The following is a 15,509-nucleotide window of genomic DNA, read 5'->3' on the forward strand; positions in this document are numbered from 1 at the left end:
TTATACTCTAGCAAATAGTACATAAGCTCCATTTATTATTTTGAATTGTTTTTTTTTATGAATTATTCTACAGTTTTCTTTAGATACACTTCAGTTCTCTGTTAATCAGCAATAATACAATCTATAAAGTATCAGTTAAATAGTTCTAAAAAAAAGATTTAAATGAAATATATTTTCAACTTCCCCTTATACTTTCCAATATCTTTGATTTTATTCTTTATTATATCTACTATTATTTGTCAATCTTCTAAAAGTTTTAATGATATTTTTAAGTAAGTTTTTAAAAAATGTTCTGCTGGTGTCCTAATCCTTTAACTGGGGAATATACCCTTGTATACCCTAACCATCTTTGCTTTCACTTTATTGTGTACATAATTCAGAACTCATAATTTCCCTCTGCTCTTCCGCTAGTTCTTTCCATTTATTCCACTGTTACCTTTGCTGCAAAATCGCGTTTAGAAATCGTGGAAAATGAAAAAATAATATTGCCGCGGGTTAAACGACCTAAATGTATGCTGCACGGTTTGTCTCTTACATTCCGTGGGTTTGACGTACGTATCAGCAGAATATATCGCATATACACACACGTATGTTATGCATACATACATTGATGCCTGCTTTGTTTATGAATTATTAAATGTCAAATGCTTTGTAATTGATTTTTTTGCACAATCAAATTGTAAATGGTATGCAGAGAAATATGGCTCACGATTTAAATGTAGAAATATATAAATAAAATAAATTTAAAAACTTTAGATATAAAATAAACCAGTTTGAAATAGTATGTAAATCGCAACAGATGTTGCTTCCAGCATATAAATGCATATTAATTATTATATATACAAAAATATTTAAATAAATTGAAATACAATACGAACAATCAAACAAAACCAGTTTTTTTTTGCGGAATTGAAGTGAAATAAACGGTAATTTGCTTTATGTCCCAAAAGAATGAACGAGTTTATTTTTGTATTTGTAAAACATTACAATTTTATCGATAATTTAAATTCCTGAAATAGATTACTATCTATGTGGATGTGTAATTTGAATATTGATATTTTGCAAATTTGAAAGAAATTATTTTTTTTTTAAAGAATACTATATAAAGTCATTAGATTTATCTTTAATTTCATATCGGGAGATAAGTGCTCGTTGGATTTTGCAAGTTCCACCCATCCTTGTAAGCGATTAATATTCCTTCAAATTGCAAAGTTTTAGATCGCTTACATGTCCGGCTACAGTCGGGCACGCTCGACAGTAGGATACCCTGTGCCCAGGTACTCTTTACTAAAAGTTGATTTTCGACTTATTGTTTCTATGGCAGCTATATGATATAGTGGACCGATTTGAACCAAATATGGTCAGAATGTATAATATCAGTCAAGATGCATATTCTATCAGTTTGGCTAAGATATCTAAAAAAACAAAAAACTTTTTCATAGTAAGACTTAATTTTCGATTGAGCGTCTCTATTGCAGCTATATGATATAGTGGACCGAATTTAACCAAATTTGGTCAGGATGTATAATATCAGCCCATAAGCCTTTTCTATTAGTTTGGTTATGATATCTCAACAAACAGAAAACTTTTTCACACTAAAACTTCATTTTCAACATATAGTTTCTACGGCAGCTATATGATATAGTGGTCTGATCCAAAAAATTAAAACAAACTTGATCTGCGTACGGTATCCAGGAGCCTACATACCAAGTTTGAAGTCCCTAGCTTTTATGGTCTCTGAAATCGACGCGTTCAAACAGACGGAAGGACGGACAGACAGACGGACAGACAGACGGATATGGCTCAATCGACTCGGCTGTTGATCCTGATCAAGAATATGTATATTTTAGGGGGTCTGACACGCCTCCTGCTCCTGTTACATACATTCTGCAAAACACATTATACCCTTTTTTGCCTATTTTCAATGGGCTCAGGTTATAAAAACCGTAAGAGCCGGAGCAACCAAATTTGACAGACAGATCGGGTTTGTTTCAGATATTTGCCCCGCCTCGGACGGCAAGAAACTCCCACAGTTATTAAAACAGGATGTTCTTATTAGTGCCAAGTCATTCAATGTATTTGCATCAGTATATAATCGATATAATTGTTTTTATTTGATACTTTACAGACAATCTTATTAATCTAATTTATGGTAATTCCTTGACTTCTTTATGATAAGGGGAACACTCTAGCTTGTAGCATCGATATAGCATAAATTCATTTTAGAAAAATCTTGAAAAATTAAATAAAAATTAAGTCTGATGCAGTCTGAGCCGAAATTTATAATTGTACTTTGGTAAAACAATTATAAGGTACATCATCACGCCTGAAATAAAAACTGAAAATTTGTATATTACTTAAGCGTTTCATCAATAGTGGGGGGAAGTCCCTGCTTGCACTGTCTACGTACACATTTGTTATTACTTTCCGTCTAATGCAGTGGAAAAACTTTACCAAAAAACATGCAAATTACGTTCAGCACTAAACAAATAAAAGACAGACCCGAACAAAACCCAGCAAGCCAAAGCAAATTGTGTTAATGGAACCCAAAAAAAAAAAAACAACATATAAAACAAAAAAATGGAATGCAATTAAAACAATTAAGTGACGCGTTCTTTGGGCCGCACTATTTGCAAAGTACAAATGTTAAAAAAAGGCAATAAAAGAAAACCAAAAATTGTGGCATTAAAAAAGTGCCACAACATTTCATTTGAAAGAGAGTAAAACGAGCTAGAGAGCCAAATACGAATATAAAATGTAAATCATAAAAAATGAAAATAAAAATCCTCAATTTGTATGCTGTCGCATATTTTGTAACGCTTAAGCATTGTCCAGATGGTAATGGGAATGGGATGTGAAATTGGTGGATGGGGATGGGGATGGGGATGTGGAGGGCACTGAGGATTGGATGTAGCTGTCATAAATGCTGTGAGCGACTCAATGCTTTGATAAAGGACATGTGCGGGGTAGAGAGTTATTGATGCCTTGTCTTGCCCTGTCTTGTCTTGTCTTGGGCTGTCAAGAAAGGACCTGCCATTGTATGAGGCAAATGTCTTGGTCAAAGGTAAGACAGTTGCATATTTTACATACATCGTTGTCGTTGTCCTCATCGTCCTCGTCGTATGAAAAGCGCCTCAAGCGGATCTGCCTGTCCAGCCATAGAAGAGACAGGGAGGAGTCGGGGCGTGAGGCGCTTGGAGCCACATAGACCGCTGGACATGTTGCATACCCTTTTGGCTAAAACTTTCGTTGTCGTTTCGTTCATTTCTTTTCACACTTTTTGCTTTGCCATGGGCAATACATCTTGGACCACAAAACACAAAATCGTCTTAAGTATTTTGTGTGGTTTAAATAAAATAAAAATAATAAAAACCATCTCTTTCTCTATGCTGTGAGCGTGTGTGCGTATATATAAATATGTGTGTGTGTGTGTGTAAAGGGATAAGCATGGTACATCCGCTTAACGTTGTGTATTTTCTTCGCTTATTCTTGTCTTGATATTCAATTTGGGTTTCGTTTTGCGTAAATGATTTTATTTCGCTCTTTTGCGGCCTTCTGTAAAATTTTGAGATACTATTATTCTATGCCCAAAATCCAATGTCCATCATTGTTTTTTTATAGACACACATTACACAACAATCGCAATCTGCCAACCCCATTCCCCTGCCCAATCTTGGCCCCCTCATGTCATCTTTTTCATCATCAGCAACATGACATGGCCAAAGTGGCTGCATATTCAACAAGGATTCAAGTTGCCTATGTGAACTGTGCCACTTGTTGTCCACATCTCTATGTTGGTGTGTATGTATGCCCAAAAGGATTGATGTGGCCCATACATGGTAATTTAGAGCATGTGCATTGAAATTGCTCATACGCCTAGTGAGCCATAACAAAGCAATGGCACGAAGAAATTGTAAGGGTAGCTGGCATTTCAGCAGTTGTAAGCAGGGACTTTGCCCAACTAAACCGCAGGTATTGTCAATTAACTTCTTATTGATCTAAGTATATCGTAATTAATCAGTCAAAGAATCATACCTCATTTCTCATTTCGAATATATTGTAGAAAACCCGTTTAGCATTCTAATACCCAAATGCCTCAAGGCACTCAGTTAATAAAAAAGTAATTCCTATTTGAATAAAAAAATATTTTTTGACAGTTGCTTATAAATACATCATTTGCAAATGCTCAAAATCTCTCAGAAGCTTTTAACGGTATTTTTTTGACTTGCACTTGTCATGAGTTAAATTCCATATTTTACAATGTGAGTTTTTTTGAATAAATTCAACTTAAAAATAAACCGATCAATGTAACTTATTCTTTTTTTGTGAAAGTAAGGTTTAATAATTAATCAAATTAAATAGCATATATATGAAAATATTAAAACTGAGCAATGTTTTTTACATGCTGTCACCTTACAGTTAAACGAAACCTTCTACACGTATTCTGAGCTCATTTTTGAATTCAGATTTTGAATTCATCTTAGAAAAAATTATTTGACTTATTTCTGTACATTATTTGGATGATTGGGGCTTAAAGGGTTAAGTAACCTAGAAATAAGGAAAGAACAAATAATTTAAAAAATCTGGTATATTTAAGGCAGTAAATGTGTCAAAGTAGATATTTTCTAATTTAGCAATATTTAATTTTTATGTCTGAATTCTTGGGTTGTATCATGATTTCTCTAACAAAGTGCTTAAAACCTTATACTATAACTTGTAAAAATTCTCAAATATTTTATATTGCATTGCACAAGTACACAAATATAGCAATGGAGGAGCAGAAGGGAGTATTGAGATGGGCGACAGGTGGGCTGAGGTGGCAGAACAGTGCTTAATCACTATTGCCAAGCTGAACAGAATTACATTTTGGGCGGCTTCTGTTGATGTTGCTGTTGCTGGCATGGAAACAAGCCAATCCACACGCCACACCAAAAACAGAACCAGAACCAAAGTAGACGTCGACACGGACACGGACACAGACACAGATGCAGATCCAGATACAGCAGACATTGTAGCAGAAGCAGAAGCAGAACAGGAGCAAGTCAGGCCACGAGCATAACGTGCAACTTTCCAGCTTTCGCCGCAATCAATTTTACGGGTGCACAGCAGCAGCAACAACAACAACAGTAGGAAGGGAAGTGGAATTAGAGCAACCCCGAACACGCTTACAAACCAACCCAAAGTAACCCAACCCAAATCAACTACACCTCATGAATGTATGTATGCTATGCATGCATGTATGTGTATGCTATGCACAACGTACATGTGAAGGACCCAAACAGCGTTAGACACGCAATCGAGAAGCGGCCAGCACGTGGTCCAGCTCACATGAAGGTATTAACGCGTAACAACATCGCTGCATGATTAACCTCCTCCATTGGGATGTGGATGCATCCCAGCATACCCCATCTTACCCCCCTCCCCCACCCCTTTGAACTGCTAGTGGTAAGCCATGACTCTGGCCTAGCTTTTGCCATGTTCTAGGACAAAGCTTAACCGGACGACCTCGTCGGCAACAGCGACATTGCTAATCGGCTGAAGCCGGCAACAACATCCCAAAGCAGAATCGCAATTAGAGAAAAGTCGAGTTAACATCATCAAACTGAAAAGATTTTATACATCCACATAATATAAAGAAATTAAAATGATTATACCTGTTTCTTAAAAAATAAGTAAAAAGGTATGTTGTGTGCGTTGAAATGACCCCATGATGTATATATTCTTGATCAGCATCAGAACCCGATTCGATATAGCCATGTGTGTCTGTCCGTCTGTCCGTCTGTCCTTCCATCCGTCTGTGTGAGCTCCTAGATCTCAGAGACTATAAGAGATAGAGATACCAAATTTGACACACAGATTTCAATTAACCCCACGCAGGTGAAGTTTTTTTTTAAATTTTTGACACGAATCGCGAAAAACCACCTAACCCACAGTTTTTAAGATAATACAGTTTTTATTGTCATTAACGTTATCTATTATTATTATCCATTATCCCACTGAATCGCAGTCTGATCGGACAAGTAGAACGGCAGTTATGGCGATTTAATGTTTTCAAAGTAATACAAGTAATTTTATTAAAGTATTTTAATATGTATAAAAATAAGTAACGGGTATTCTATGGTCGGGACCTATATTGTTTTTAATAAAATTTGTCTATTTCATTCAAAAACTTTTGTAATCACAAATCGAAACATATATGCCACTTTCATTTTAAAAACAGTCTTACGAACTGTAAGATAATCATGTGCTATATCTGTATATATAAAATAATAAATATGTATGTATAAAAATAAAATATAATAATATTTGCATCTAAAAGACACTTTCTCTCTTTGGGTTTAAAGTTATTGTTTTTACCTCGTTTTTAACAACATTGATGTTGGAAAAATTGTTAAAGATAATAAACTGTGGTAAGGCTTTATGCATTTATATTGTCAGGTTTAATGGATAAGTAAGCGACACAAGTACATATTTTTTCTATCAACGTCCATAGTAACCATAACCATATGGTGCATAACCACCATAGTATGGTGAATAAGCGCCATAGTATGGTGCATAACCGCCATAAGCATACGGATAGTAAGAATAACCGTATTGAGCCTCACACCCCGAAAAGTGGAAAATAAGCAGAGCTGTTGGATTTACAATATATGTTTATTAGCATCTAAATTAAATAGAAATCCCTAAATACATTACCTCCTATTAGGAGCAATAGTTTTAGTTGTTGCCCCATATCTTTTGTCTTCAGCCTTGTGTCGTAAGCTAATAAGAAAATATTTCATTTGGCTCTTATAAACCATACAGAATTTCTTCAAATAGCGTTAGTTACGGAATATGTGCCTTAGATGATTATCTAGTTATGTAAATACTAGGTTACCTAATGTAATAATCTTTACCTCAATAAGTAGTTATATAAAACCGAGAAAAACAAGTAAGAACACTCTAATCTATAATGATTGACTGTGATTTACCCACTTATAAGACACTCTAATATTTATTTACATATTTTTAATTACCATACAAATAAACTTACAATTCTGCCACCTCATTCTTAAATATGTACAGCAATATGTAACGCTAGGAACCATTCCGTCAAATTTGGTGCCTGTAGCTCCTAAAGTAGTTGAGATCAACGCTTTCCTATAATCGGCCTGTTCAGCTTGACTGTTTAGACTGATCAGAAATTTTATACATTATAAATAAACTTTCGTTATAATTAAAATAAAAAGAACGATTGCAAGGCTTTTGTATTTATTCATAGCATAAATTAAGAAGTTTGGAAAACGGTATTAAAATATTGGCCCTAAAATATCCGAGTGATAAGGCTCGACCTTTCAACCTCGTTGCATCGTAGCATAGTTTGGTTGGAGTCTACCAAGACCCAATAAACTTGTTATAGCTCCAATACCGTTAACGGCTGCGTCACCCAATTGGTGAACACTGTTCATTAAGCTATCACCAGCACCACCTAAAGAGATTACGGTGTTTATCAGGTCGTCAGTGGTAGCACTCACTAACAAAGACGAACACAGTCCTGTGGAATTATCCATAAATGTATATTACCGCAAAATTACAAAAAAAATCTTTAATAACTTACCTCCTATGAAGAGCGAAATTAACAATTGTTGTCTCATATCTGCTATTTTGTTCATATCTGTATCAGATACTGCTTTAGAAACTCTATAGCTTTGACTTACGTATAACCCGGTCATAATGTCTTTAACAACGTTAGTTACGGAATTTATAGCAAAGTTAAGATACATTTGTGAATTTTATAGGGTCCGTAACGATTATAATTTTAAAATGTCAAATTAAATATTAAAATTATTTGTTTACTTATATCAAAAAATTTTAAAATACATCTCTCTATTATTTTGTTTTAGTTTAGAACAAAATTGATATTCCGATTATTATTAAGAAAATGTATGTGTGGTTTTTTTTTGAACCCAGCTAAATTTTAATTTCCAGTTGATGCACAGATTTTATTTTATACGGTACAATACATACTCAAAAAATTTTAAATAAATTTTATGACGAGATGATGTTTTCTTGCTGGATCTTTTTTATAGTATTTATGAAACCTAAAAACAATACTTAACAGAAGAAGTAAAATTTGCAATGGCCGAATCTGAAATTTTTGTTATTACTTTTACAAAAATATTTTAGATTATTAATATTAGCTTGCCTTTTATTTCCTAGTTATAATTTGCTAATTATTTTCAAGTTTCAAGCCTTAAATTCGCAAAGGCAGAACAAAATTTATAATCGGAACAGATCTGTTATACATAGAATTATTTGTTCTAATTGGCTGCTCTCTTCATTACGTATATTGGTTATAATAATGTTCTTGATATTAAGAATAATAAAAATTATTATGCTTGCATGCGTTTATTGACTATTTACATAAGCAAATAAGGAATACTTTGTACGTCAACCTGCATTGTTACTTAAGTCCATAACCTCTACCATAAATAGAGGGTGTGGCATAGCAGCCATAAGAATGGTAACAGTATGGGAAACCAGAGCATCGGTTGAATATATCGCATTGGGCCTCGCACATTGAAAGGCGCAAAATCATGAGAACTGTTGGATTTAAAAAATGATATTAGCGTCTAAATTATATTAGGAATACTAAATCCATTACCGCCTATAAGGAGCAAAAATTTTATTTGTTGTCCCATATCTATTGTTTTAAGCCTTGTAACGTAAACTGATTAGTAAATAATTAAGTTGGCTCTTATAAACCATATAGAGTGTCTTTTAATAGCGTTAGTTACGGAATATCTGGCTAAAATGATTATCTAGGTAGTTGTTTAAATGTTATGCAAGTAATTCTAATTTTAATGGTTTTATATATAAAAAAAAAGCGGATCAGTCGAGTTCACTCGACAGTAGGATACCCTGCTCTGCCCCTAAGATGCCGTTTGGCACGTCAAAAATCAGATCGCTTTGCAGAACGCTGAATTGATTGATTGTTCCAAGCAAATCTACACGATAAAGTGGGCCGATTTGAACAAAATTTGGTGAGGATGTATAAGACCAACTTAAATGCGTATTCTATCAGATTGGTTGAGATATCTCAAATAAACTCCTATGGCAGCTATATGATATAGTGGACCGATCCAAAAAAAAAAGCAAACTTGGGTTGCTTGCAATATAGAGAAACATAAATACCAAGTCCCTGAAATCTAGATTACAGACGCAAATGACCCACCTGTTGAATTTTCACGGCTAAATAGGTATGGTTGTGGCATATTATAAAAAAAAATAATTTCTAATGCAAATAGCGAATCGTTGTCTTTAAATTTAGAAAAAATACAACAACACCGATTTTTTTCCACCCTGTAATTTTATTGCATATTAAGCGCCACCTTTTGTCTGATTGCGAAATATACTCCATCTATGTTTTGTTCTTACAATAGAAAAAATGCGAATAATTCCACTCTATTTAAATGAAATATGATATTTTTTTTAAAAATTGATTAATTTGCAACAAGATAATAATTAATTCAATAATTTCGGTATTATGTTAATTTAACGTGATCATATTAATGAATGTTGGGTATTCAGTGCTGCGAACGTTATAGAGGTATAAATAGCTGTTCTGTCTAGAAATAATCTGAAAAATATCAGAAATTGCGATGAAAATAGCTAAAATACTAGCCGCACACAGCCACACTGATAATGTAAATTTTAGTTAATTAAAATTTTGAAATGCTTAGTGGTGCAACCAATTCTTCAATTTGGTTAAAATGGTACGTGCTGCCATATCGACAAATTTTCAAGCGTGATAGCCTTTGGACCGGGTGGCAGCCTTCCACACCAGTGCTGCCAAGTTCTTATGAGGAACAAAAGCTGGCGCCATGTCGTTACATCTAGCGATAAATCTAAATTTTTTTGCAATAAATTAAAAACTTTTAGAAAATTTTAAATTCTAAATTACATAAAATAAAGGTTAACATTTAAATTAAGATTTAAGGCGTTCAAGGGCAGAGAAGTTACAAATGTAGTTCTGAAAAAGATATTTAAAAATGCAGAAAACTCCAACAAAAATATGCAAAAGTTTTAAAAATTTAAAATTGATAAATTGTCAAAAAAAAAGTGGAAAATTTTGTTGTTACCAGTATTGACCCAAAATTGTACAATTTGCCAGATCGAAAAATCTAACAGGGTGGCATCATTTGGGCCAGGTGGCAGCCTTGCACATCAGTGCTGCGAGGTTTTTAGGGGGAACAGTAGCTGTTTCTTGCTAAATATGTTTTTGCTTGCACAGTTTTACCAAAAATACTTAAAGCAAAACCTCGCTGAGCATATATTTAAATTGCCAGATTTCCAGCTAGTAGCAGTCTAAAATTTTTCTAGCAAACGAACTTTAAAAATAGCCAGAACTAGCTATAAAATAGCTAAGCTGGCAACTGTGGTTATTTAGCACTATTTATTAAAGTGCCGTGGCTTCGACGTGTCAGTTTGTTGTAAATAATTCGCGGCGTAAGTCACAAATTGCAAAAGTGCCATACGCGCAACGAATCAGACGTAATAAAGGCAATAGACAATAAACGTTATTATCAATAACAACAACATCAGCATGGCGGAAAAAGTAAATGTTTGCATTGTTGGCTCAGGCAATTGGTAAGTGCATTAACGACATAAACAACAACAACAGCATCTGCAACGCCCGCCACTTATATAATAATTGCATATATTGCACCTTGGCATTTTTGAAACCTTGTACAGGGGTTCGGCCATTGCAAAAATTGTAGGCGCCAATGCGTCAGCGCTGCCCGAGTTTGAGGAGCGCGTTACGATGTTTGTCTATGAGGAGATGATTGATGGCAAGAAGTTAACGGAAATTATCAATGAGACGCACGAGAATGTTAAATACCTGAAGGGACACAAGCTGCCACCAAATGTCGTAAGTAAAAAGCATTTGTAAATTGTATCGTAAATAACACTTCGAATCAAGTGTGGGAACTTATGTAATAAGCGTAACAGTTAAGTTATTAACAACGACTACTACCGCTGCTCCCTTACATAAAAGACGCCGCTGCCTTGATCTTGACCGACGTACGGCCAGAATAGCAAAATTATCTAATCAATCGAATTAGCGGGTGAGCGGGTGAAATGCACACATCTATTTTTACAACTTGCACGCTCTCTCCGCGCGCTCTCTTGGCTCTTGGCCGTCAATGCATTGTTTCATGGCCAACACCAATAAAAGTTTTTTACCTTGCTCTCTTATTACTTAAAGTCTCTCTGCCTTTGACGTAGGTCAAGGCCGGCTTAACGTGCAATCACTCTCTTGCTCTACCTTTCTCTTTCTTTTACTCTCCCACCCACTCTTGCTGTTAATGTCTCTCTCTTCTTCATTGAGTGCATGTCAATGTTAACAGCGTATGACAAACAATTAAATAGATCGATGCATGTAAGCCAATAGCTCAGCTGATAAGCATAGCACTTGACTGTTTACTGATTTTAGATAAGCCAACTTGTGTACGGGTCATGCTAAACAAGCTATTATGGTTTTCGTGATAAGCTGCGCTCTCTTAGTCAAATATTTTGCTGCATTATAAATATTTATAAACTGTGGAAAAACACTGGAATTAGTGTTAGACTTAGCACAACTGGCAGCACAAATTATTTTTATGCCTGTTGCTTTTATTTTTCTACTTAATTAAAAACCAACACAGATAAAGTACAAACAAAAGCATATATATTTGTATATATGTATAAGATTTTTGGCAAATGTTCAATAGTGACAACAAATGGGAAAAACAAATTAAAGAAATTTTTTATAATCAAACAAGCAGAGGCCAATGTCAAAAATGCAGCAAAGTTAAACAATTTTAATTTCTTTTAAAAACAACAGATAAAAGTTTATAATTAGATCTATGATAAGGAAGACATACATATAACAAATGCTTTGCTTTCACAGCAGAAAATGGTTTAGTTTTCTGATAGTAAATTTCTTTCTTTCATTTTTTTCTTTGTGTTTCAAATGTCATAGTTTTCTTTTGTTTATTGAAAAAAGTATAAGAGAAGTTTGTTCCGAATAACAGATAATCCACTAGATTTATTGAGTTGAGTCAACTTGAGATCACTGACTGCTTTTGAACTGAAACTTAAATAATTGCATCTATGCAATTTTAATATTATTGGTAATTTACCTACATCTATTATGAAATAAATATCATAAAAGTTCCTTCAATATAAGTCGGAATTATTTATAAATTTTTAGCTTGGGTTCAGTTAATTCTGCTAAACTCAACTAAAGAATTGCAATTAAGCACTTTTAATATAATTTTGTATTGTATTTGTACGTATTGACGTCTCTAAAGCTCAGCTATAAAATTGAAATTAAGCATTTTTAACAATATTTCTTAATTACGTATGTTTATTTTAGCGCGTTTATTTTGATTAACCACCAGTTCAAATCAGTTTTTAATGTTATCTAAAGCAAACAATCCATATAATTTAGGAGCTAAACTTTATACCTTGAGTAAACAGTTGTGTAACGCTTATCGAATTGGCTTACGCCAACGCCAAAAACAGGTTTTTTTTAGCAAACGCTGAACTACTTTAAAAATGTAAATATTTAAAAACGTGTTATTGAAACACTCGATGAATAATTAAAAGCAACTATTACGCCGTCATCTGTTCAGGATCTCGACAGAGACAAGCCTCCAAAACTAAATACACGTGTACGGTCAATTATTTCCGGAATGGTTTCCTTCATTTAACCTTGAGTTGTGCTTTTTAGTTGTTCTACTCGCTTATCAGAGTAACTTTGGCTGCTTATCAAATGAATTTTGTTGTTGCTTTTATTGATGTGATTTTCTTTCTCTGTTTCTAGGTTGCTGTACCTGATCTCGTTGAGGCTGCCAAGAATGCTGATATACTCATTTTCGTGGTACCCCATCAGTTTATACCAAATTTCTGCAAGCAATTGCTGGGCAAGATTAAGCCAAACGCCATTGCCATTTCACTAATCAAGGGATTCGATAAAGCCGAAGGTGGCGGCATTGATCTAATTTCGCACATTATTACCCGCCATCTGAAGGTGAGTTCTTACTTTTTAAATGTGACACTTTGAAACCATTGCTAATCTCACAAACTCCCACACACACATACAGATACCATGCGCTGTGCTCATGGGTGCTAATCTGGCCAATGAGGTGGCCGAAGGCAACTTTTGCGAGACGACAATCGGCTGCGTGGACAAAAAGTACGGCAAGGTGCTGCGTGATCTCTTCCAGGCGAATCATTTCCGTGTCGTGGTCGTTGAGGATGCCGATGCCGTTGAGGTTTGCGGTGCCCTGAAAAACATTGTCGCCTGTGGAGCGGGCTTCGTTGATGGCCTGAAGCTGGGCGACAACACCAAGGCAGCGGTCATTCGTCTAGGCCTTATGGAAATGATCCGTTTCGTTGATGTCTTCTACCCAGGCAGCAAATTGTCCACCTTCTTTGAGAGCTGTGGTGTTGCGGATCTCATCACGACGTGCTATGGTGAGTATTATTGAATGAAATCTTTTATATTTGTAACCTATAACATTATTATAATTATCTTCTAGGCGGACGCAATCGTCGCGTCTCGGAAGCTTTTGTCACCTCTGGCAAAACAATTGAGGAACTGGAAAAGGAAATGCTCAATGGCCAGAAATTGCAGGGCCCGCCCACTGCCGAGGAGGTTAACTACATGTTGAAGAATAAAGGACTGGAGGATAAGTACGATTCGCAAATATATGTTTGATTTATTCATTTAAATAACTATCATTTCTATTGCAGATTCCCTCTGTTCACTGCCATACACAAAATTTGCACGAATCAGCTTAAGCCTAAAGATTTGATCGATTGCATACGCAATCATCCAGAGCATATGTAAGTGTTGTGTTCCGTTCCGAAAGTTTTGTTTTCGTTTTGCACAACTACACTTGATACCCCCAACAATTATCCTTCTGAATTTCCCATATATCCTCACTCTAATTTTTGAGTTTACCTATAATGTATCTAAATATTTCTTTCTTTCTTAGTAACCACAGATTTTTAGTTCTTATTGTATCCTAATCTACTTTATTTAGCCTTACACAATTTGCACATTTTTTAGTTTTTGGCATGTTACGTTTTAAATAATCTTAAGAGTAAGTTTTGGTACAACAAAAACTGAATAATAATAAAAACACTAAAAGAATTTCTGTAATTTAAAATTTATAAATAATTTTTTAAATATTTTTCTTTTTCATTTCAAAATTCAATTCATTATCAGTTCGTTCATCCCCGATCCATAAAATAACCCCCTCCATATCATATACATTTCTAAAACCAAACCAACTTTTATGTTTCATCGCCAACAATTTGTTTTCTTCTCTTCTTTTTATATGATTTCTCATAGGGATACGTCCATCATGCCGTCGCCAAAACTCTAAACTGTGTTTCACCAAGTATAAAAAAGCAAAACAAAAGATTAAATCGATTGTAAATACTATTTGTTTAAAAGTCAAATCCAATCATACTCTGGCATGCACACTCATGCATTTGCAACCGATATAGTATATATAATGCAACCCTCGCCAGTTCAACACGCATTTTAATATTATAAATTTCATTTCAATTTATATAATGTTAATCGCGAATTGTTTTCAGTGTATGCTTTAAAAAGATAAAATGTCAGTGTCATAATTGTTAAAACCAAAATGAATTTTGTTAAACATAAATAAATCATTTTTATATTTTATGTACATATCAACAAAACATAATTAGGAAAAATATTTATATTTATTTGAATTGTACATGTATATTTACAAATTGGCAGCTTTAAATCGGCAAAGAGCAGTACGTATCAAAATTTATTGTATTCTTAATTGAATTTTACGTTTTTAATTCATGTTTGTTTTTGAATGCAAATTAGAGTTTAACGCTCATAAACTCAGAGCTCTTTTACAAATAACGAGTTTTATTTTTTATTTCGCAGGCAAACATTGTAAAATTGTTAAACAATTTTTTAATCGTTTTTATGCACCAAACAAGAGTATATAGGTATTTTTCAGCACTCAAGACGCCAGTTAATTGGTAATACTATCCAACCAACGACAAGAATGTGTACAGGTTGTTAACTTAGCTTAAATAAAATCCAACGCATATCCAGCGAACCACAGAAACCGAAACGAACAAAACAATATTGAAGTCTGCTTTTTATTTTAAACTTAGTTTTAAACATTTTAGCAAGAAATGTGCGCATGTACCTAAAAAAAATTGTAATTGTTATTAATGGCTTTTACAATTATCTAACAAATACAATGAGCAAATGCGATTAAAAATGGAAGAGAAATGGTTTAATTTTAAATTTAAAGAAAGAACATGGAATTTAACCTTGATGCACTATAATTTGAAAGGCGTAGTCATTATAAATTAAATGTAATATTAAAAATGTGTTAAATAAATAAAAGATACAAATCAACGTGTTCTAAATACTATTGACTGCTTTATTTTAGTTAATGGTTTATATGTATTTTCGA

At 34.0% G+C, this 15,509-nt stretch overlaps 2 protein-coding genes and 1 long non-coding RNA gene across 4 annotated transcripts; 1 reads left to right on the forward strand and 2 right to left on the reverse strand.

Moving 5' to 3' along the window:
• Positions 1 to 6,406: 6,406 nt before the first annotated feature.
• On the reverse strand, positions 6,407 to 6,769 carry LOC117781881 (neuropeptide-like protein 31). Its single transcript, XM_034618762.1, has 2 exons — positions 6,697 to 6,769; positions 6,407 to 6,632 (listed from the first exon to the last, which is right to left on the reverse strand). The coding sequence occupies exons 1-2, from the start codon at positions 6,731 to 6,733 to the stop codon at positions 6,481 to 6,483; spliced, it is 189 nt and encodes a 62-aa protein (XP_034474653.1). The 5' UTR covers positions 6,734 to 6,769; the 3' UTR covers positions 6,407 to 6,480.
• Positions 6,770 to 8,382: 1,613 nt separating this feature from the next.
• Positions 8,383 to 8,730, reverse strand: LOC117780910. Its single transcript, XR_004617127.1, has 2 exons — positions 8,645 to 8,730; positions 8,383 to 8,583 (listed from the first exon to the last, which is right to left on the reverse strand). It is a non-coding gene; the product is annotated as an uncharacterized LOC117780910 (long non-coding RNA).
• A 1,702-nt stretch (positions 8,731 to 10,432) lies between these two features.
• On the forward strand, positions 10,433 to 15,447 carry LOC117782029 (glycerol-3-phosphate dehydrogenase [NAD(+)], cytoplasmic). 2 transcript variants are annotated; one of them, XM_034618941.1, is made up of 7 exons: positions 10,433 to 10,629; positions 10,735 to 10,912; positions 12,851 to 13,057; positions 13,131 to 13,503; positions 13,569 to 13,722; positions 13,783 to 13,875; positions 14,966 to 15,447. In XM_034618941.1, the coding sequence occupies exons 1-7, from the start codon at positions 10,586 to 10,588 to the stop codon at positions 14,976 to 14,978; spliced, it is 1,062 nt and encodes a 353-aa protein (XP_034474832.1). In that variant the 5' UTR covers positions 10,433 to 10,585; the 3' UTR covers positions 14,979 to 15,447. The 2 variants fall into 2 exon arrangements, with proteins under 2 accessions (XP_034474832.1, XP_034474831.1); XM_034618940.1 differs by lacking the exon at positions 14,966 to 15,447 and adding an exon at positions 14,387 to 14,474.
• Positions 15,448 to 15,509: the final 62 nt, after the last annotated feature.

Source organism: Drosophila innubila (genome assembly GCF_004354385.1).
Source record: "Drosophila innubila isolate TH190305 chromosome 2L unlocalized genomic scaffold, UK_Dinn_1.0 4_B_2L, whole genome shotgun sequence".
Classification (NCBI taxonomy): Eukaryota; Metazoa; Arthropoda; class Insecta; order Diptera; family Drosophilidae; genus Drosophila; species Drosophila innubila.